At 43.8% G+C, this 15,452-nt stretch overlaps 1 protein-coding gene across 1 annotated transcript in view; it reads right to left on the bottom strand.

Moving 5' to 3' along the window:
• Positions 1 to 15,452, bottom strand: part of LOC120062327 (disks large homolog 3-like) — a 129,498-nt gene that overhangs the window by 37,979 nt on the left and 76,067 nt on the right. The window contains exons 5-10 of the mRNA XM_039012210.1: positions 15,354 to 15,407; positions 10,969 to 11,019; positions 7,749 to 7,873; positions 5,572 to 5,741; positions 5,166 to 5,302; positions 2,830 to 2,974 (exon numbers count right to left, since the gene is read on the bottom strand). Of these exons, the coding sequence (XP_038868138.1) occupies positions 2,830 to 2,974; positions 5,166 to 5,302; positions 5,572 to 5,741; positions 7,749 to 7,873; positions 10,969 to 11,019; positions 15,354 to 15,407 (682 nt within the window). The remainder of the gene's footprint in view (positions 1 to 2,829; positions 2,975 to 5,165; positions 5,303 to 5,571; positions 5,742 to 7,748; positions 7,874 to 10,968; positions 11,020 to 15,353; positions 15,408 to 15,452) is intronic.

Genomic DNA, 15,452 nt, shown 5'->3' with positions numbered 1-15,452 from the left:
GTATACAGTCCTTTTCTTGAGGGGGTGGATCAGATTTAATATTTAAAATAGATTGTGGCTTCTATCAATGTAATTATCTGCATTATTTCCAATCCCCCATATATATTTTTTGTAAATATATACTGTATATTATTTTAAATATATACAGTACCAGTCAAAAGTTTGGACACACCTACTCAGTCAAGGGTTTTTCTTCATTTTTACTATTTTCTACATTGTAGAATAATAGTGAAGACATCAAAACTATGAAATAACACATGGAATCATGTATTAACTAAAATAGTGTTAAACAAATCAAAATATATGTTATATTTGAGATTCTTCAAAGTAGCCACCATTTGCCTTGATGACAGCTTTGCACACTCTTGGCATTCTCTCAACCAGCTTCATGAGGTAGTCACCTGGAATGCATTTCACTTAACAAGTGTGCCTTGTTAAAAGATAATTTGTAGAATTTCTTTCCTTTTTAATGTGTTTGAGCCAATCATTTGTGTTGTGACAAGGTAGGAGTGGTATACAGAAGATAGCCCTATTTGGTAAAAGACCACGTCCATATTATGGCAAGAACAGCTCAAGACATGAAGGTCAGTCAATACGGAACATTTCAAGAACTTGAAAGTTTCTTCAAGTGCAGTCGCGAAAACCATCAAGCGCTATAACAAAACTGGCTCTCATGAGGACCCACACAGGAAAAGAAGACCCAGATTTACCTCTGCTGCAGAGGATAAGTTCATCAGAGTTACCAGCCTCAGAAATTGCAGCCCAAATAAATGCTTCACAGAGTTCAAGTAACGGACACATCTCAACATCAATTGTTCAGAGGAGACTGTGTGAGTCAGGCCTTCCTGGTCGAATTGCTGCAAAGAAACCACTACTAAAAGACACCAATAAGAAGAAGAGACTTGCTTGGGCCAAGAAACACGAACAATGGACATTAGACTGGTGGAAATCTGTCCTTTGGTATGATGATTCCAAATATGACATTTATGGTTCCAACTGCCGTGTCTTTGTGAGACGCAGAGTAGGTGAACGGATGATCTCCGCATGTGTGGTTCCCACCGTGAATCATGGAGGAGGTGTGATGGTGTGGGGGTGCTTTGACGGTTACACTGTAAGTGATTTATTTAGAATAAACGAGTTGGACAGCAGAGTGAAGGAAAAGCAGCCAACAAGTGCTCAGCATATGTAGGAACGCCTTCAAGACTGTTGGAAAAGCATTCCAGGTGAAGCTGGTTGAAAGAATGCCAAGAATGTGCAAAGCTGACATCAAGGCAAAGGGTGGCTACTTTGAAGAATCTGAAATATAAAATATATTTTGATTTGTTTAACACTTTTTGGTTACTACATGATTCCATGTGTGTTATTTCATAGTTTTGATGTCTTCACTATTATTTTACAATGTAGAAAATAGTATAAATGAAGAAATACCCTTGAAATAGTAGGTGTGTCCAAACTTTTGACTGCTACCATATATATATATATATATAATATATAATATTTTTTATGTATTTTCCTTTATTATTTTCCCCTAACCCTACCACCCCTCCCCTAATTGGAGTAAACTAATGGACAACCATACTTAGGCTTCTACTTCCAGCTTATACACACTACATACATTTTACGGACACAGTATATTTAAATTAGTTATCTTTTGTACGGACACAGTATATTTAAATTAGTTATCTTTTGTTCGTTTTAATATACAGTCCTACTGTACAGGCCCTTTGATAATAAACCACTGGTTGACATGCATATTGTTTGGTGCCATATAGTATACCTGTAATAATTAAATATATTCAAGTACAGGTGTGTGTGTGTGTGTGGCTCTTCTGTAAATCGATGTGTAAGAGCCCCCGGCCGTGGGTTCTCCTGAGCAGGCATGTGGGATGTGAGAAAGCCTCCCCACTCAGTGGGAGAGAGAGACAGACAGACAGAGCTGTTGCAGTGGGCAGCAGTGTGTGCTCACCATGTAGGAGTCTGGGCACAGCTGCGCTGAGGAGAACACACTGAAGCAGCTCTACCACTCACTAGGATAATCTATAATCATCCCTGTTACAGGGACAATGACATACACCTAGAGTTAATGCTAATCAACAGAGCATTCTTCACACAACTGTTGCCGGGGTTTGTTTTTGAGGTTGAGGTATGAAATGATAATGAGCGGTGTGAATAGAGAGCCAGTGTTATTACTGCAGGGTTCCTGTGGTCTTCCATTAAAACAAACTGTGGTCCAACCGAGTGGCACAGCGGTCTAAGGTACTGCCTCGCAGTGCTAGCGGCGATGGGTTCGATACTGGGCTGTGTCGCAGCCGTCCGTGACTGGGAGACCCATGAGGGGGTGGACAATTGGCCCAGCGTCGTCCGGGTTTGGCCGGCCGGGATGTCCTTGTCCCGTCGCGCTCTTTCGACTCCTGTGGCGGCCCGGGCGTATACACTCTGACACGGTCGCCAGGTGTACATTGTTTCCTCCGACACATTGGTGCGGTTGGCTTCCGGGTTAAGCGAGCATTGTGTCAAGAAGCAGTGCGGCTTGGCAGGGTCGTGTTTCGGAGGACGCATGGCTCTCGACCTTCGCCTCTCCCAAGTGTTGCAGCGATGGGGCAAGACTGTAACTACCAATTAGATATCACGAAATTGGGGAGAAAAAGGGGTAAAAAGTACAAACATTTTAAAAAGTATTAATAAAAACTGTGTGCTGGTACCATTGAGGCAAGGCCTGGGATATAAAAGTGTAGTTGGATGCATTATAATCAGTATGAGGGTAGGAGAGTGGGAGTGTTTAGTTTGAGCTACAGTGGACTACAGTTGCTAGCAGAAGAAGGTACGTACTGCTGGAGTAGTCCGGAGGGGCATACATGTCGTTGAGGTGCACGGGTCCGGGCTTGGCCACTTTGAGGTAGACCATGTCAGAGGTGTTCTTCAGCGCCGCCACCGCCTCCTCGTGACGCACGTCCTGCAGGATGATGTTGTTCACCTGGAGCACACAGACCACAGGGAAATCCTCAGGTCCACAACACCGAGGCTTATAGCTACCTCTCTTAGTTTGCCTGAGCCACACCCAAATCAATCATACACTACTGTTGCTGTGTCCTACTAAGATACAGCGTGTGATATGCGAGCATAAGATGGCGCCGACGGAGATGGTCCACATCTTACGTGCTCCAACCCGACTGACTCAGTACTGGTACTCCTTGTATATAGCCTCCGTATTGTTATTTATTGTGTTACTATTTCAGATTTTTATTTGCAAATTTTCGTACTTTTTAACTCTGCATTGTTGGGAAAGTGCTCGTTAGTAAGTATTTCACGGTAAAGTCACCTGTATTCGGAGCATGTGACAAATAACATTGGATTTGATTTGAAAATACTTCAATGGTTTTGAAGAGAGCTGCTCTATATAATAATAGAGATTGTTTACTCCAGGAGCCACCACGTCTGCATCATTGTGTCTACAGATAAAATCATGGATTTGGGAAAACACTTTAATCAAATAGCATAAATGATCAATACGGCCGTCCGCACAGCTCTCCCCCCACAAAGGTTGTAGTGCCTTAATTACTTTGTTTTTATGTATGACAGCCTTAAACACATCTCATATTCTTCAAACAGTGTTGTCAATCATTCAGCCTGGCAGGTGGTCCAATTTATCTTCTGCCAGTGTGGAACAGAATATGCCCGGGGAGCAGCCGGGAAGTTTGAGCCCAGTCTGCAGCACCGTATCAGTCACACACATGGCCATAAACGCTGAAGAGTGTCGCCTGGCTCTCTTGAGAAACAGCCAGGGAAGGACACATAGAGGCATGTGTGCAGGCTATGAATGTAGATCAGTGTCCTGATGTGTGCAGGGTATGAATGTAGATCAGTGTCCTGATGTGTGCAGGGCACGAATGTAGATCAGTTTCCTGATGTGTGCAGGGTATGAATGTAGATCGGTGTCCTGATGTGTGCAGGGTATGAATGTAGATCAGTGTCCTGATGTGTGCAGGGCACGAATGTAGATCAGTGTCCTGATGTGTGCAGGGTATGAATGTAGATCAGTGTCCTGATGTGTGCAGGGTATGAATGTAGATCAGTGTCCTGATGTGTGCAGGGTATGAATGTAGGTGGGGATGGAGAGTAAAGATCACATAAAAAAGAACTCTGGCCCTGCTCTGCAAGTGGCCATGGACACGAGTGCTGCTGCTGCCAAAAGTTGTTTGTTTGTTTTGTCACAAACTGGGTAAAGTAATGCGCATTATTTTGCATTTAACGCATGAGTGACTGGCAAGGATTCCTGGACTACTACTAACATGGCTGATTATTTTCAGCATCACGCAATGTTCCCCTGCTACGACGCCGCACCTGGCACAGGGTGATCGGGTTTCATGGACATACACCAGGAAGGAGCTCCTAGCACTACGCGACTATGGAGATCAATCGCCGGGCGGCCTGCTGAGCGACGTGCCAGAGGAGCTGCTACACCTGTCGGGGAGCAAAGCGATGGCAGCGGCCTCCAACAGCGCTTCCACTTCCTGCGTGGACTCAGGATCTATGGAGTCAACCAGAAGATCATCTCCTCTTCTATAGATCCTCCATTAAGTTAATCCTACACTACAGCATTTTCACATGGTTTGCTAACCTGACAGCTCAAAGCCTAAACCTTGAGAATGACCAAGACAGCAGGGAAGATAATAGGCATGACCTCCAGGACATTATACAGGATACCGTCATCAGACCGGCCAGAAAGGTCAAATGGGACCCCACACCTGCACTGAACACAGAGTTCCAGCTGATGCCATCGAGGAGGCTACAGGGTGTTTATACGCAGGCTGAACAGATATAAACTGTAGGCCTTCATCATGTGGAACTGCCCCTAGTCACAGCCTTGCCTGACATGAACTTATTCATGTTGGGGGAGGGGGGGTCAATTGATTCTATGTACTTATGTGGAAGCAGCAACATACTTGACGAGTCAAATTTCTCCCCGGGGACAATAAAGTACATCATAACATTACAGTAAGAGAATCAAGAGTGTTCTTGGGCATCCATCAAAGTATCTGTGTGATTGACTGGGTATGGAACAAGACTGTGTTAGGCTGCTGAGCTTAAGACAAACCATCTCCGCTACATCAAAGCAGGGCTAAACTCAGTTAATGAAGGAAGGTCCAGAGTAGATGTGTTCTTACAGCTAGCAGGCGGTCTCCGGTCTGCAGCCGTCCGTCTTTCTGTGCGGCCCCACCCTCGATGATCTTTGTGATGTAGATGCTGTTGTCTCCAGGGATGTGCTGGTTGCCGATCCCCCCAGCGATGCTGAAGCCAAGGCCTGGGGGTGAGAAGCACACAGAGGACAGTCAGTACTGGTTCACAGGCTGATCTCTAGGGGTTGGGGTCAATTCCACTTCCTTTTAGACAGCTAAGTGAAGAATAGAAACTTACATTCAGGTTCTCGGAAATAATCTCAATTTATGTTCCAATTTCAGAGTTGAACTGGAATTTCCCAAGGAAACAGGGGTTTAGTTAAGTTATAGGGGCCTAGAAAATCCTGTCCCTCCCAATGAGGATTCATTCATGTACATAGTGTATATTGCTTACCTTTGGGTCCCTTGAGCAGGTTGATCTCCAGGATGGTCTCAGGAGGGGCCTGTCTTCTCCTGACCAGCAGCCTGACCACAGGGCCAGCCTCTTTCAGGGCCTCCACCGCCCGGCTGTGGACCACCTCAGACACATCCACCTCGTTCACACGCAGCACACAGTCATTCACCCTGGGGAGATGAGGGGAAACAAAGTTCATATTTGACAATGCTGTTAGTACTGTAAAAACACATGCATGCTATACATGCAACCCTAGTCAATCCACAGGCTCTACAATACGGACTGAATCAAATACATGCACCCCAGTCAATCCACAGGCTCTACAATATAGACTGAATCAAATACATGCACCCCCAGTCAATCCACAGGCTCTACAATACAGACTGAATCAAATACATGCACCCCAGTCAATCCACAGGCTCTACAATACGGACTGAATCAAATACATGCACCCCAGTCAATCCACAGGCTCTACAATACGGACTGAATCAAATACATGCACCCCAGTCAATCCACAGGCTCTACAATATAGACTGAATCAAATACATGCACCCCCAGTCAATCCACAGGCTCTACAATACAGACTGAATCAAATACATGCACCCCAGTCAATCCACAGGCTCTACAATACGGACTGAATCAAATACATGCACCCCAGTCAATCCACAGGCTCTACAATACGGACTGAATCAAATACATGCACCCCAGTCAATCCACAGGCTCTACAATATAGACTGAATCAAATACATGCACCCCCAGTCAATCCACAGGCTCTACAATACAGACTGAATCAAATACATGCACCCCAGTCAATCCACAGGCTCTACAATACGGACTGAATCAAATACACACACCCCAGTCAATCCACAGGCTCTACAATACGGACTGAATCAAATACATGCACCCCAGTCAATCCACAGGCTCTACAATATAGACTGAATCAAATACATGCACCCGCAGTCAATCCACAGGCTCTACAATACAGACTGAATCAAATACATGCACCCCAGTCAATCCACAGGCTCTACAATACGGACTGAATCAAATACACACACCCCAGTCAATCCACAGGCTCTACAATATGGACTGAATCAAATACATGCACCCCAGTCAATCCACAGGCTCTACAATACAGACTGAATCAAATACATGCACCCCAGTCAATCCACAGGCTCTACAATACAGACTGAATCAAATACATGCACCCCAGTCAATCCACAGGCTCTACAATACGGACTGAATCAAATACATGCACCCCAGTCAATCCACAGGCTCTACAATATGGACTGAATCAAATACATGCACCCCAGTCAATCCACAGGCTCTACAATACAGACTGAATCAAATACATGCACCCCCAGTCAATCCACAGGCTCTACAATACGGACTGAATCAAATACATGCACCCGCAGTCAATCCACAGGCTCTACAATACGGACTAAATCAAATACATGCACCCCCAGTCAATCCACAGGCTCTACAATACGGACTGAATCAAATACATGCACCCCAGTCAATCCACAGGCTCTACAATACGGACTGAATCAAATACATGCACCCCAATCAATCCACAGGCTCTACAATACGGACTGAATCAAATACATGCACCCCAGTCAATCCACAGGCTCTACAATATGGACTGAATCAAATACATGCACCCCAGTCAATCCACAGGCTCTACAATACAGACTGAATCAAATACATGCACCCCCAGTCAATCCATAGGCTCTACAATACAGACTGAATCAAATACATGCACCCCAGTCAATCCACAGGCTCTACAATACAGACTGAATCAACTGTTAGTCAGACTGCTAGTCAAAAATGCACACACACACATACACACACACACACACACACACACACACACACACACACACACACACACACACACACACACACACACACACACACACACACACACACACACACACACACACACACACACACACAGGCCAGCCCCACACCAAAAGCACTCAATATCATATACATTTTTTTAGGCTTTGGTTTCCCAGTGAATCATAACTTAGTGGAAACACAAACAGAGCCCGGTGGCAGAGAGCTGTAGAGACACACATACACATACAAACACACACACACAGAGCTCTGGCTGCCTGGCGGGACATGGTAGAGTGACAGAGAGAGAGAGAAGGAAAGAGAGAGGGGGACTAACTTACCCCAGCCTGCCGTCCATAGCTGCAGCTCCTCCAGGGATGATCTTGGTGATGAAGATCCCTGGGTCATCTGGGATATGTGGATTGTCCATCCCCCCAGCGATGCTGAAGCCCAGGCCAGAGTTACCCTGCAGAAGGGTTATGAGGCAGGGATCTTCTTTTTTATCTTTTGTTTGTTGTGTAGTAAATATTTCAGCTTTTACTTTCATTGTTTTTTATTCGTTTTTTTCCTATGAAGAACATTGCGTTGCGTTCCATTCCATGTCTGAAATGTGCTGTGCAAATAAAGCTTGATTTGATTCGATTACACATACAGTAGAAAGGCACAATAGACACACACACATACACGCACGTGAGCGTTCAGCCGTGCACACGTTCACACACAGACACAGCTCTACTGCATAAGTGATGGGTTGCGTCCCACTCTAGGAGTGTGGACTCAAGGTCAGTGGGATAACGGGCTTCTTAATGGTATAGGAGTCTTAGGGGAACATGAGCTCTATGCAGACCGCTCAGGGGAACATGAGCTCTATGCAGACCGCTCAGGGGAACATGAGCTCTCTGCAGACCGCTCAGGGGAACATGAGATCTATGCAGACCGCTCAGGGGAACATGAGATCTATGCAGACCGCTCAGGGGAACATGAGATCTATGCAGACCGCTCAGGGGAACATGAGCTCTATGCAGACCGCTCAGGGGAACATGAGCTCTATGCAGACCTCTCAGGGGAACATGAGATCTATGCAGACCTCTCAGGGGAACATGAGCTCTATGCAGACCTCTCAGGGGAACATGAGCTCTATGCAGGCCTCTCAGGGGAACATGAGATCTATGCAGACCTCTCAGGGGAACAGGAGCTCTATGCAGACCGCTCAGGGGAACATGAGATCTATGCAGACCTCTCAGGGGAACATGAGATCTATGCAGACCTCTCAGGGGAACATGAGATCTATGCAGACCTCTCAGGGGAACATGAGATCTATGCAGACCTCTCAGGGGAACATGAGATCTATGCAGACCTCTCAGGGGAACATGAGATCTATGCAGACCTCTCAGGGGAATTCAACATTACTGATGACCACGGCACTTTCTCATACATGTGTGTGTGTGCATTTTCCTCCCATTCAGTGAGCTTTATACTATAGTGAACACAAATATAAACACAAAATCTAAAGTGTTGGTCCCATGTTTCATGAGCTGAGGAGTATTTCTTCTGTAATAAAGCCCTTTTGTTGGCAGAAACTAATTCTGATTGGTTGGGCCTGGCTCCTCAGTGGATGGGCCTGGCTGCCTAGTGGGTGGGCTTATGCCTTCCAAGTCCCACCCATGGCTGCACCCCTGCCCAGTCATGTGAAATCCATTGATTAGGGCCTAATGAATTTATTTAAATTGACTGATTTCCTTAAACTGTAACTCAGTAAAATCTTGCATGTTGCGTTTATATTTTTGTTCAGTATACATACTGAGATCAGGTCACTTAATTCTAAATGTAAGACAAAGCAGTCCAAATCTTTTTTTTTTATGGACGGATTCATAAGTGGTTGAGAAGATGAGAGTCAGGGAAGTTTCATTTCTCTAAAGACTTGGCACACAACTTTCCTTTCTTCTCTCCATATATCTATGCACCCCCCTCCCCCCCACCTCTCCCTCAGCAGGACAAAGCACCCATTTGGATCCAGTGGGCCCAGGCATGCTGTTCTATCTGACAGCTGCAGAGACAGGCTCCAAACAAGACAGCTGAGAAAATACTTCGCTTTATTCTTTTCTATAATTAATGAGCAACGGTCGCAACCAATTAGGACAGAGGCCTCCCAGTGCGCTTCTCCCAATCCAAAAGGAGTGCACTGGGCCCGACCATCAACTATTACCCATCCACAGTCCTTTTAAAGTGTGATTTTATCTAGTTTATTTAAGCCTCTGCATGCAGAAATGCCACTCAGAGGGGGAGATGGAGAAAACAGCCCTGCATCTATCTGTGGGTGGAATAACGAGAGTAGGAATATACAGGATGTCTGCCCTCCACTATAGACTGAACTCTGCCACTGACAAGTGCAACTGTCAGTGTTTCTGAGAGTGTGTGTGTATGGGGAGAGGACGTAAGAAATATTTAATATGTGTGCTGTTTAAAGATGCAGTGTGAGGCATATAGGGGTCTGACGATGACGCCGCTGTTCCAAAGACTCATGTATACTGACGTCATAATCTTTATCACTCCTACGTATAGAATTACTATATGTAATATAGTCAAAATGTCATATGTGATAGAGAAATAATTTGCCTTGGTTTTCTATAATATATTATACTGAACAAAAATATAAATGCAACATGTAACAATTTCAAAGATTTTATTGAGTTACAGTTTAAGGAAATCAGTCAATTGAAATTAATTCATTAGGCCCTAATCAATGGATTTCACATGACTGGGCAGGGGTTCAGCCATGGGTGGGCCTTGGAAGGCATAAGCCTACCCACTAGGCAGCCAGGCCCACCCACTGAGGAGCCAGGTTCAGCAACAGAATTCGTTTTTCCCCACAAAAGGGCTTTATTACAGACAGAAATACTCCTCAGCACCCCCCGTTGTTACACATGGTCTGCGGTTGTGAGGCTGGTGGGACGTACTGCCAAATTCTCTAAAATGACATTGGAGGCAGATGATGGTAGAGAAATGAACATTCAATTCTCTGGCAACAGCTCTGGTGGACATTCCTGCAGTCAGCGTGCCAATTGCACTCTTCCTCAAAACTTGAGACATATGTGGCATTGTGTTGTGTGACAAAACTGCACATTTTAAAGTGCCTTTTATTTGTCCCCAGCACAAGGTGCACCTGTGTAATACTCATGCTGTTTGATCAGCTTCTTGATATGCCACACCTGTCAGGTGGATGGATTATCTTGGCAAAGGAGAAATGCTCACTAATAGGAAAGTCAACTAATTTGTGTACAACATTTGAGAGAAATAAGATTTTTGTGCACATGGAACATTTCTGGGATCTTTTATTTCAGCTCATGAAACATGGGACCAACACTTTACATGTTGCGTTTATATTTTTGTTCAGTGTATATGCAACATTTACTGTACTGAGAAACCTTAAAGCCAAAGAGAGCTGCTTACTGCCATCTAGCGGGAAAAGCTGATGTGTTTAACAAAAGGCTTTGAAAAGAACACATCTGATCACAAGACGTGAACATAATAAGTGGTTGTAAAGGTTTTAGTGAACCTCACCCTTTCCAAGATGATCTCGTCATATTTATACATCCCATCACTGCCATTTACCTGTCAACACAGAACACATACATGTAATTTACATCACCATCATCATCATCATCATCATCATCATCATCATCATCCCACATGAAAACATCGTACAAATAATATAAAACAGAAAAGGATAAAAGAACATTGACTGTGATCTTTCAACTCAGTATAATCATTTTTAATTAGCATAGACTTGAACACAGACATACAGGTAACTGCCAAAATAAAGGAAACACTGGCGTAAATGAGGGATACAAAGTATATTGAAAGCAGGTGCTTCCACACAGGTGTGATTCCTGAGTTAATTAAGCAATTAACATCCCATCTTACTTAGGCTCATGTATAAAAATTCTGGGCAGGCCATTATTTTGCCTACCATGGCTAGAAGAAGAGATCTCAGTGACTTTGAAAGAGGGGTCTCAAAGGAGCATAGGGGGTTTAAAGGATGTGTGTCTCAGTCACCAGATCTCAACCCATTTGAACAGTTATGGGAGATTCTGGAGCGGAGTCTGAGACTGCATTTTCCAACACCTTCAACAAAACACCAAATTATGGAATTTCTCATGGAAGAATGGTGTCTCATCCCTCCAATAGAGTTCCAGACACTTGTAGAATCTATGCCAAGGTGGATTGAAGCTTTTCTGGCAGCTTGTGTTGGCCCAACGCCCTACTAAGACACGCTATGTTGGTGTTTCCTTCATTATGGCTGTTACAATGCCTTCAGAAAGTATTCATACCCCTTGACTTAATCCACATTTTGTTGTGTTACAGGCTGGATTCAAAATGTATTAAATGCATTGTTTTTCTCTCACCCATCTACACACAATAACCGATACTGAAACATTCATCAAGCTGTCACAGGAGGTTGGTGGCACCTTCATTGAGGAGGACGGGCTCATAGTAATGGCTGGAACGGAACAAATAGAACGCTATCAAACTCATCAAACATGGTTTCTATGTGTTTGATACCATATACTTGAAAATATGAAGAGTGGTAGTAGTATTGTGTTGTATTGGATTTGCCCCAAACATAACACTTTGTATTCAGGACAAAAAGTGAATTGCTTTGCCACATTTTATGCAGCATTACTTCAGTGCCTTGTTGCAAACAGGATGCATGTTTTGGAATATTTTTATTCTGTACAGGCTTCCTTCTTTTCACTCTGTCAATTAGGTTAGTATGTGGAGTAACTACAATGTTATCGTTCCTCAGTTTTCTCCTATCACAGCCATTAAACTCTGTAACTGTTTCAAAGTCACCACTGGCCTCATGGTGAAATCCTGAACTTATTTAGGCTTGCCATAACAAAGGGGTTGAAAAATGATTAACTCAAGACATTTCAACTTTTAATTTTTAACGAATTTGTAAACATTTATACAAACATAATTCCACTTTGACATTATGGGGTATTGTGTGTAGGCCAGAGACAAAACATCTAAAATGAATCCATTTTAAATTCAGGCTGTAACACAACACAATGTGGAACAGGTAAAGGGGTGTGAATACTTTCTGAAGGCCCTGTACCTGTACATAAAACATAGCATTGCTGGTTTGGGCTAATATATCCATATTTTTACAATGAACACACAAATATGATATCTAAATATGTTGCATTATCATACTAAATGCATAACTGCATCATATTCATGCTGTAGGGGCAGTGTCAATAGAAATCATGAAATAGATCCACATGGTGAACACAGCAGGATGCTGCAACTGTGAGACACATCCATTTACAAAGAGAGAAAAAAAGAATAGATACTCCATCCACACAGAGAGACAACAGAATATATACTCCATCCACACAGAGAGGCAACAGATTATATACTCCATCCACACACATAGACAACAGAATAGATACTCCACAAACACACAGACCGGCAACAGAATAGATACTACATCCACACAGACCGGCAACAGAATACATACTCCATCCACACGGAGAGACAACAGAATAGATACTCCATCCACACAGAGAGACAACAGAATAGATACTCCATCCACACAGAGAGGCAACAGAATATATACTCCATCCGCACAGAGAGACAACAGAATAGATACTCCATCCACACAGAGAGGCAACAGAATAGATACTCCATCCACACAGAGAGACAACAGAATAGATACTCCATCCACACAGAGAGGCAACAGAATATATACTCCATCCACACAGAGGCAACATAATATATACTCCATCCACACACATAGACAACAGAATAGATACTCCACCGACACAGACCGGCAACAGAATAGATACTCCATCCACACAGAGAGACAAAAGAATAGATACTCCATCCACACAGACCGGCAACAGAATAGATACTCCATCCACACAGAGAGGCAACAGAATAGATACTCCATCCACACAGAGGCAACAGAATAGATACTCCATCCACACAGAGAGGCAACAGAATAGATACTCCATCCACACAGAGAGGCAACAGAATAGATACTCCATCCACACAGAGAGACAACAGAATAGATACCCCATCCACACAGAGAGACAACAGAATAGATACTCCATCCACACAGAGAGGCAACAGAATATATACTCCATCCACACAGAGAGACAACAGAATAGATACTCCATCCACACAGAGAGGCAACAGAATATATACTCCATCCACACAGAGGCAACATAATATATACTCCATCCACACACATAGACAACAGAATAGATACTCCACCGACACAGACCGGCAACAGAATAGATACTCCATCCACACAGAGAGACAACAGAATAGATACTCCATCCACACAGAGACAATAGAATAGATACTCCATCCACACAGAGAGACAACAGAATAGATACTCCATCCACGCAGACCATACCGACTATATACTCCATCCACACAGAGAGACAGCCGAATAGATACTCCATCCACACAGACCGGCAACAGAATAGATACTCCATCCACACAGAGAGGCAACAGAATAGATACTCCATCCACACAGAGGCAACAGAATAGATACTCCATCCACACAGAGAGGCAACAGAATAGATACTCCATCCACACAGAGAGGCAACAGAATAGATACTCCATCCACACACAGAGACAACAGAATAGATAATCCATCCACACAGACCGGCAACAGAATAGGTACTCCATCCACACAGACCGGCAACAGAAGAGATACTCCATCCACACAGAGAGACAACAGAATATATACTCCATCCACACAGAGAGACAACAGAATATATACTCCATCCACACAGAGAGACAACAGAATAGATACTCCATCCACACAGAGAGGCAACAGAATATATACTCCATCCACACAGAGGCAACAGAATAGATACTCCATCCACACAGAGAGACAACAGAATAGATACTCCACCCACACTGAGAGACAACAGAATAGATACTCCATCCACACAGAGAGACAGCAGAATAGATACTCCATCCACAGAGAGACAACAGAATAGATACTCCATCCACACAGCGAGACAACAGAATAGATACTCCATCCACACAGAGACAACAGAATAGATACTCCATCCACACAGAGAGACAACAGAATAGATACTTCATCCACACAGAGAGACAACATAATATATACTCCATCCACACAGAGAGGCAAGAGAATAGATACTCCATCCACACAGAGGCAACAGAATAGACACTCTATCCACACAGAGAGACAACAGAATATATACTCCATCCACACAGAGAGACAACAGAATATATACTCCATCCACACAGAGAGACAACAGAATAGATACTCCATCCACACAGAGAGGCAACAGAATAGATACTCCATCCACACAGCGAGACACCAGAATAGATACTCCATCCACACAGCGAGACAACAGAATAGATACTCCATCCACACAGAGAGACAACATAATATATACTCCATCCACACAGAGAGACAACAGAATAGATACTCCATCCACACAGAGAGACAACAAAATAGACACTCTATCCACACAGAGAGACAACAGAATATATACTCCCTCCACACAGAGAGGCAATAGAATATATACTCCATCCACACAGAGAGACAATAGAATAGATACTCCATCCACACAGAGAGGCAACAGAATAGATACTCGATCCAGACAGAGAGACAACAGAATAGATACTCGATCCAGACAGAGAGACAACAGAATAGATACTCCATCCACACAGAGAGACAACATAATATATACTCCATCCACACAGAGAGGCAAGAGAATAGATACTCCATCCACACAGAGGCAACAGAATAGACACTCTATCCACACAGAGAGACAACAGAATAGATACTCCATCCACACAGAGGCAGCATAATAGATACTCCATCCACACAGAGAGGCAACAGAATAGATACTCCATCCACACAGAGAGACAACAGAATGTATAGTTACATAAGGGCCTGCATCCAGTGAGTCTGCGTTGACGATGACAGGGGGAGGGTTCGCCTGCAAAGATAGATGAAGAGATACAACATTACCTCAGTGTGTGTG

Source organism: Salvelinus namaycush, chromosome 17 (assembly GCF_016432855.1).
Source record: "Salvelinus namaycush isolate Seneca chromosome 17, SaNama_1.0, whole genome shotgun sequence".
Classification (NCBI taxonomy): Eukaryota; Metazoa; Chordata; class Actinopteri; order Salmoniformes; family Salmonidae; genus Salvelinus; species Salvelinus namaycush.
This window is presented reverse-complemented; position numbering and strand designations above follow the sequence as displayed.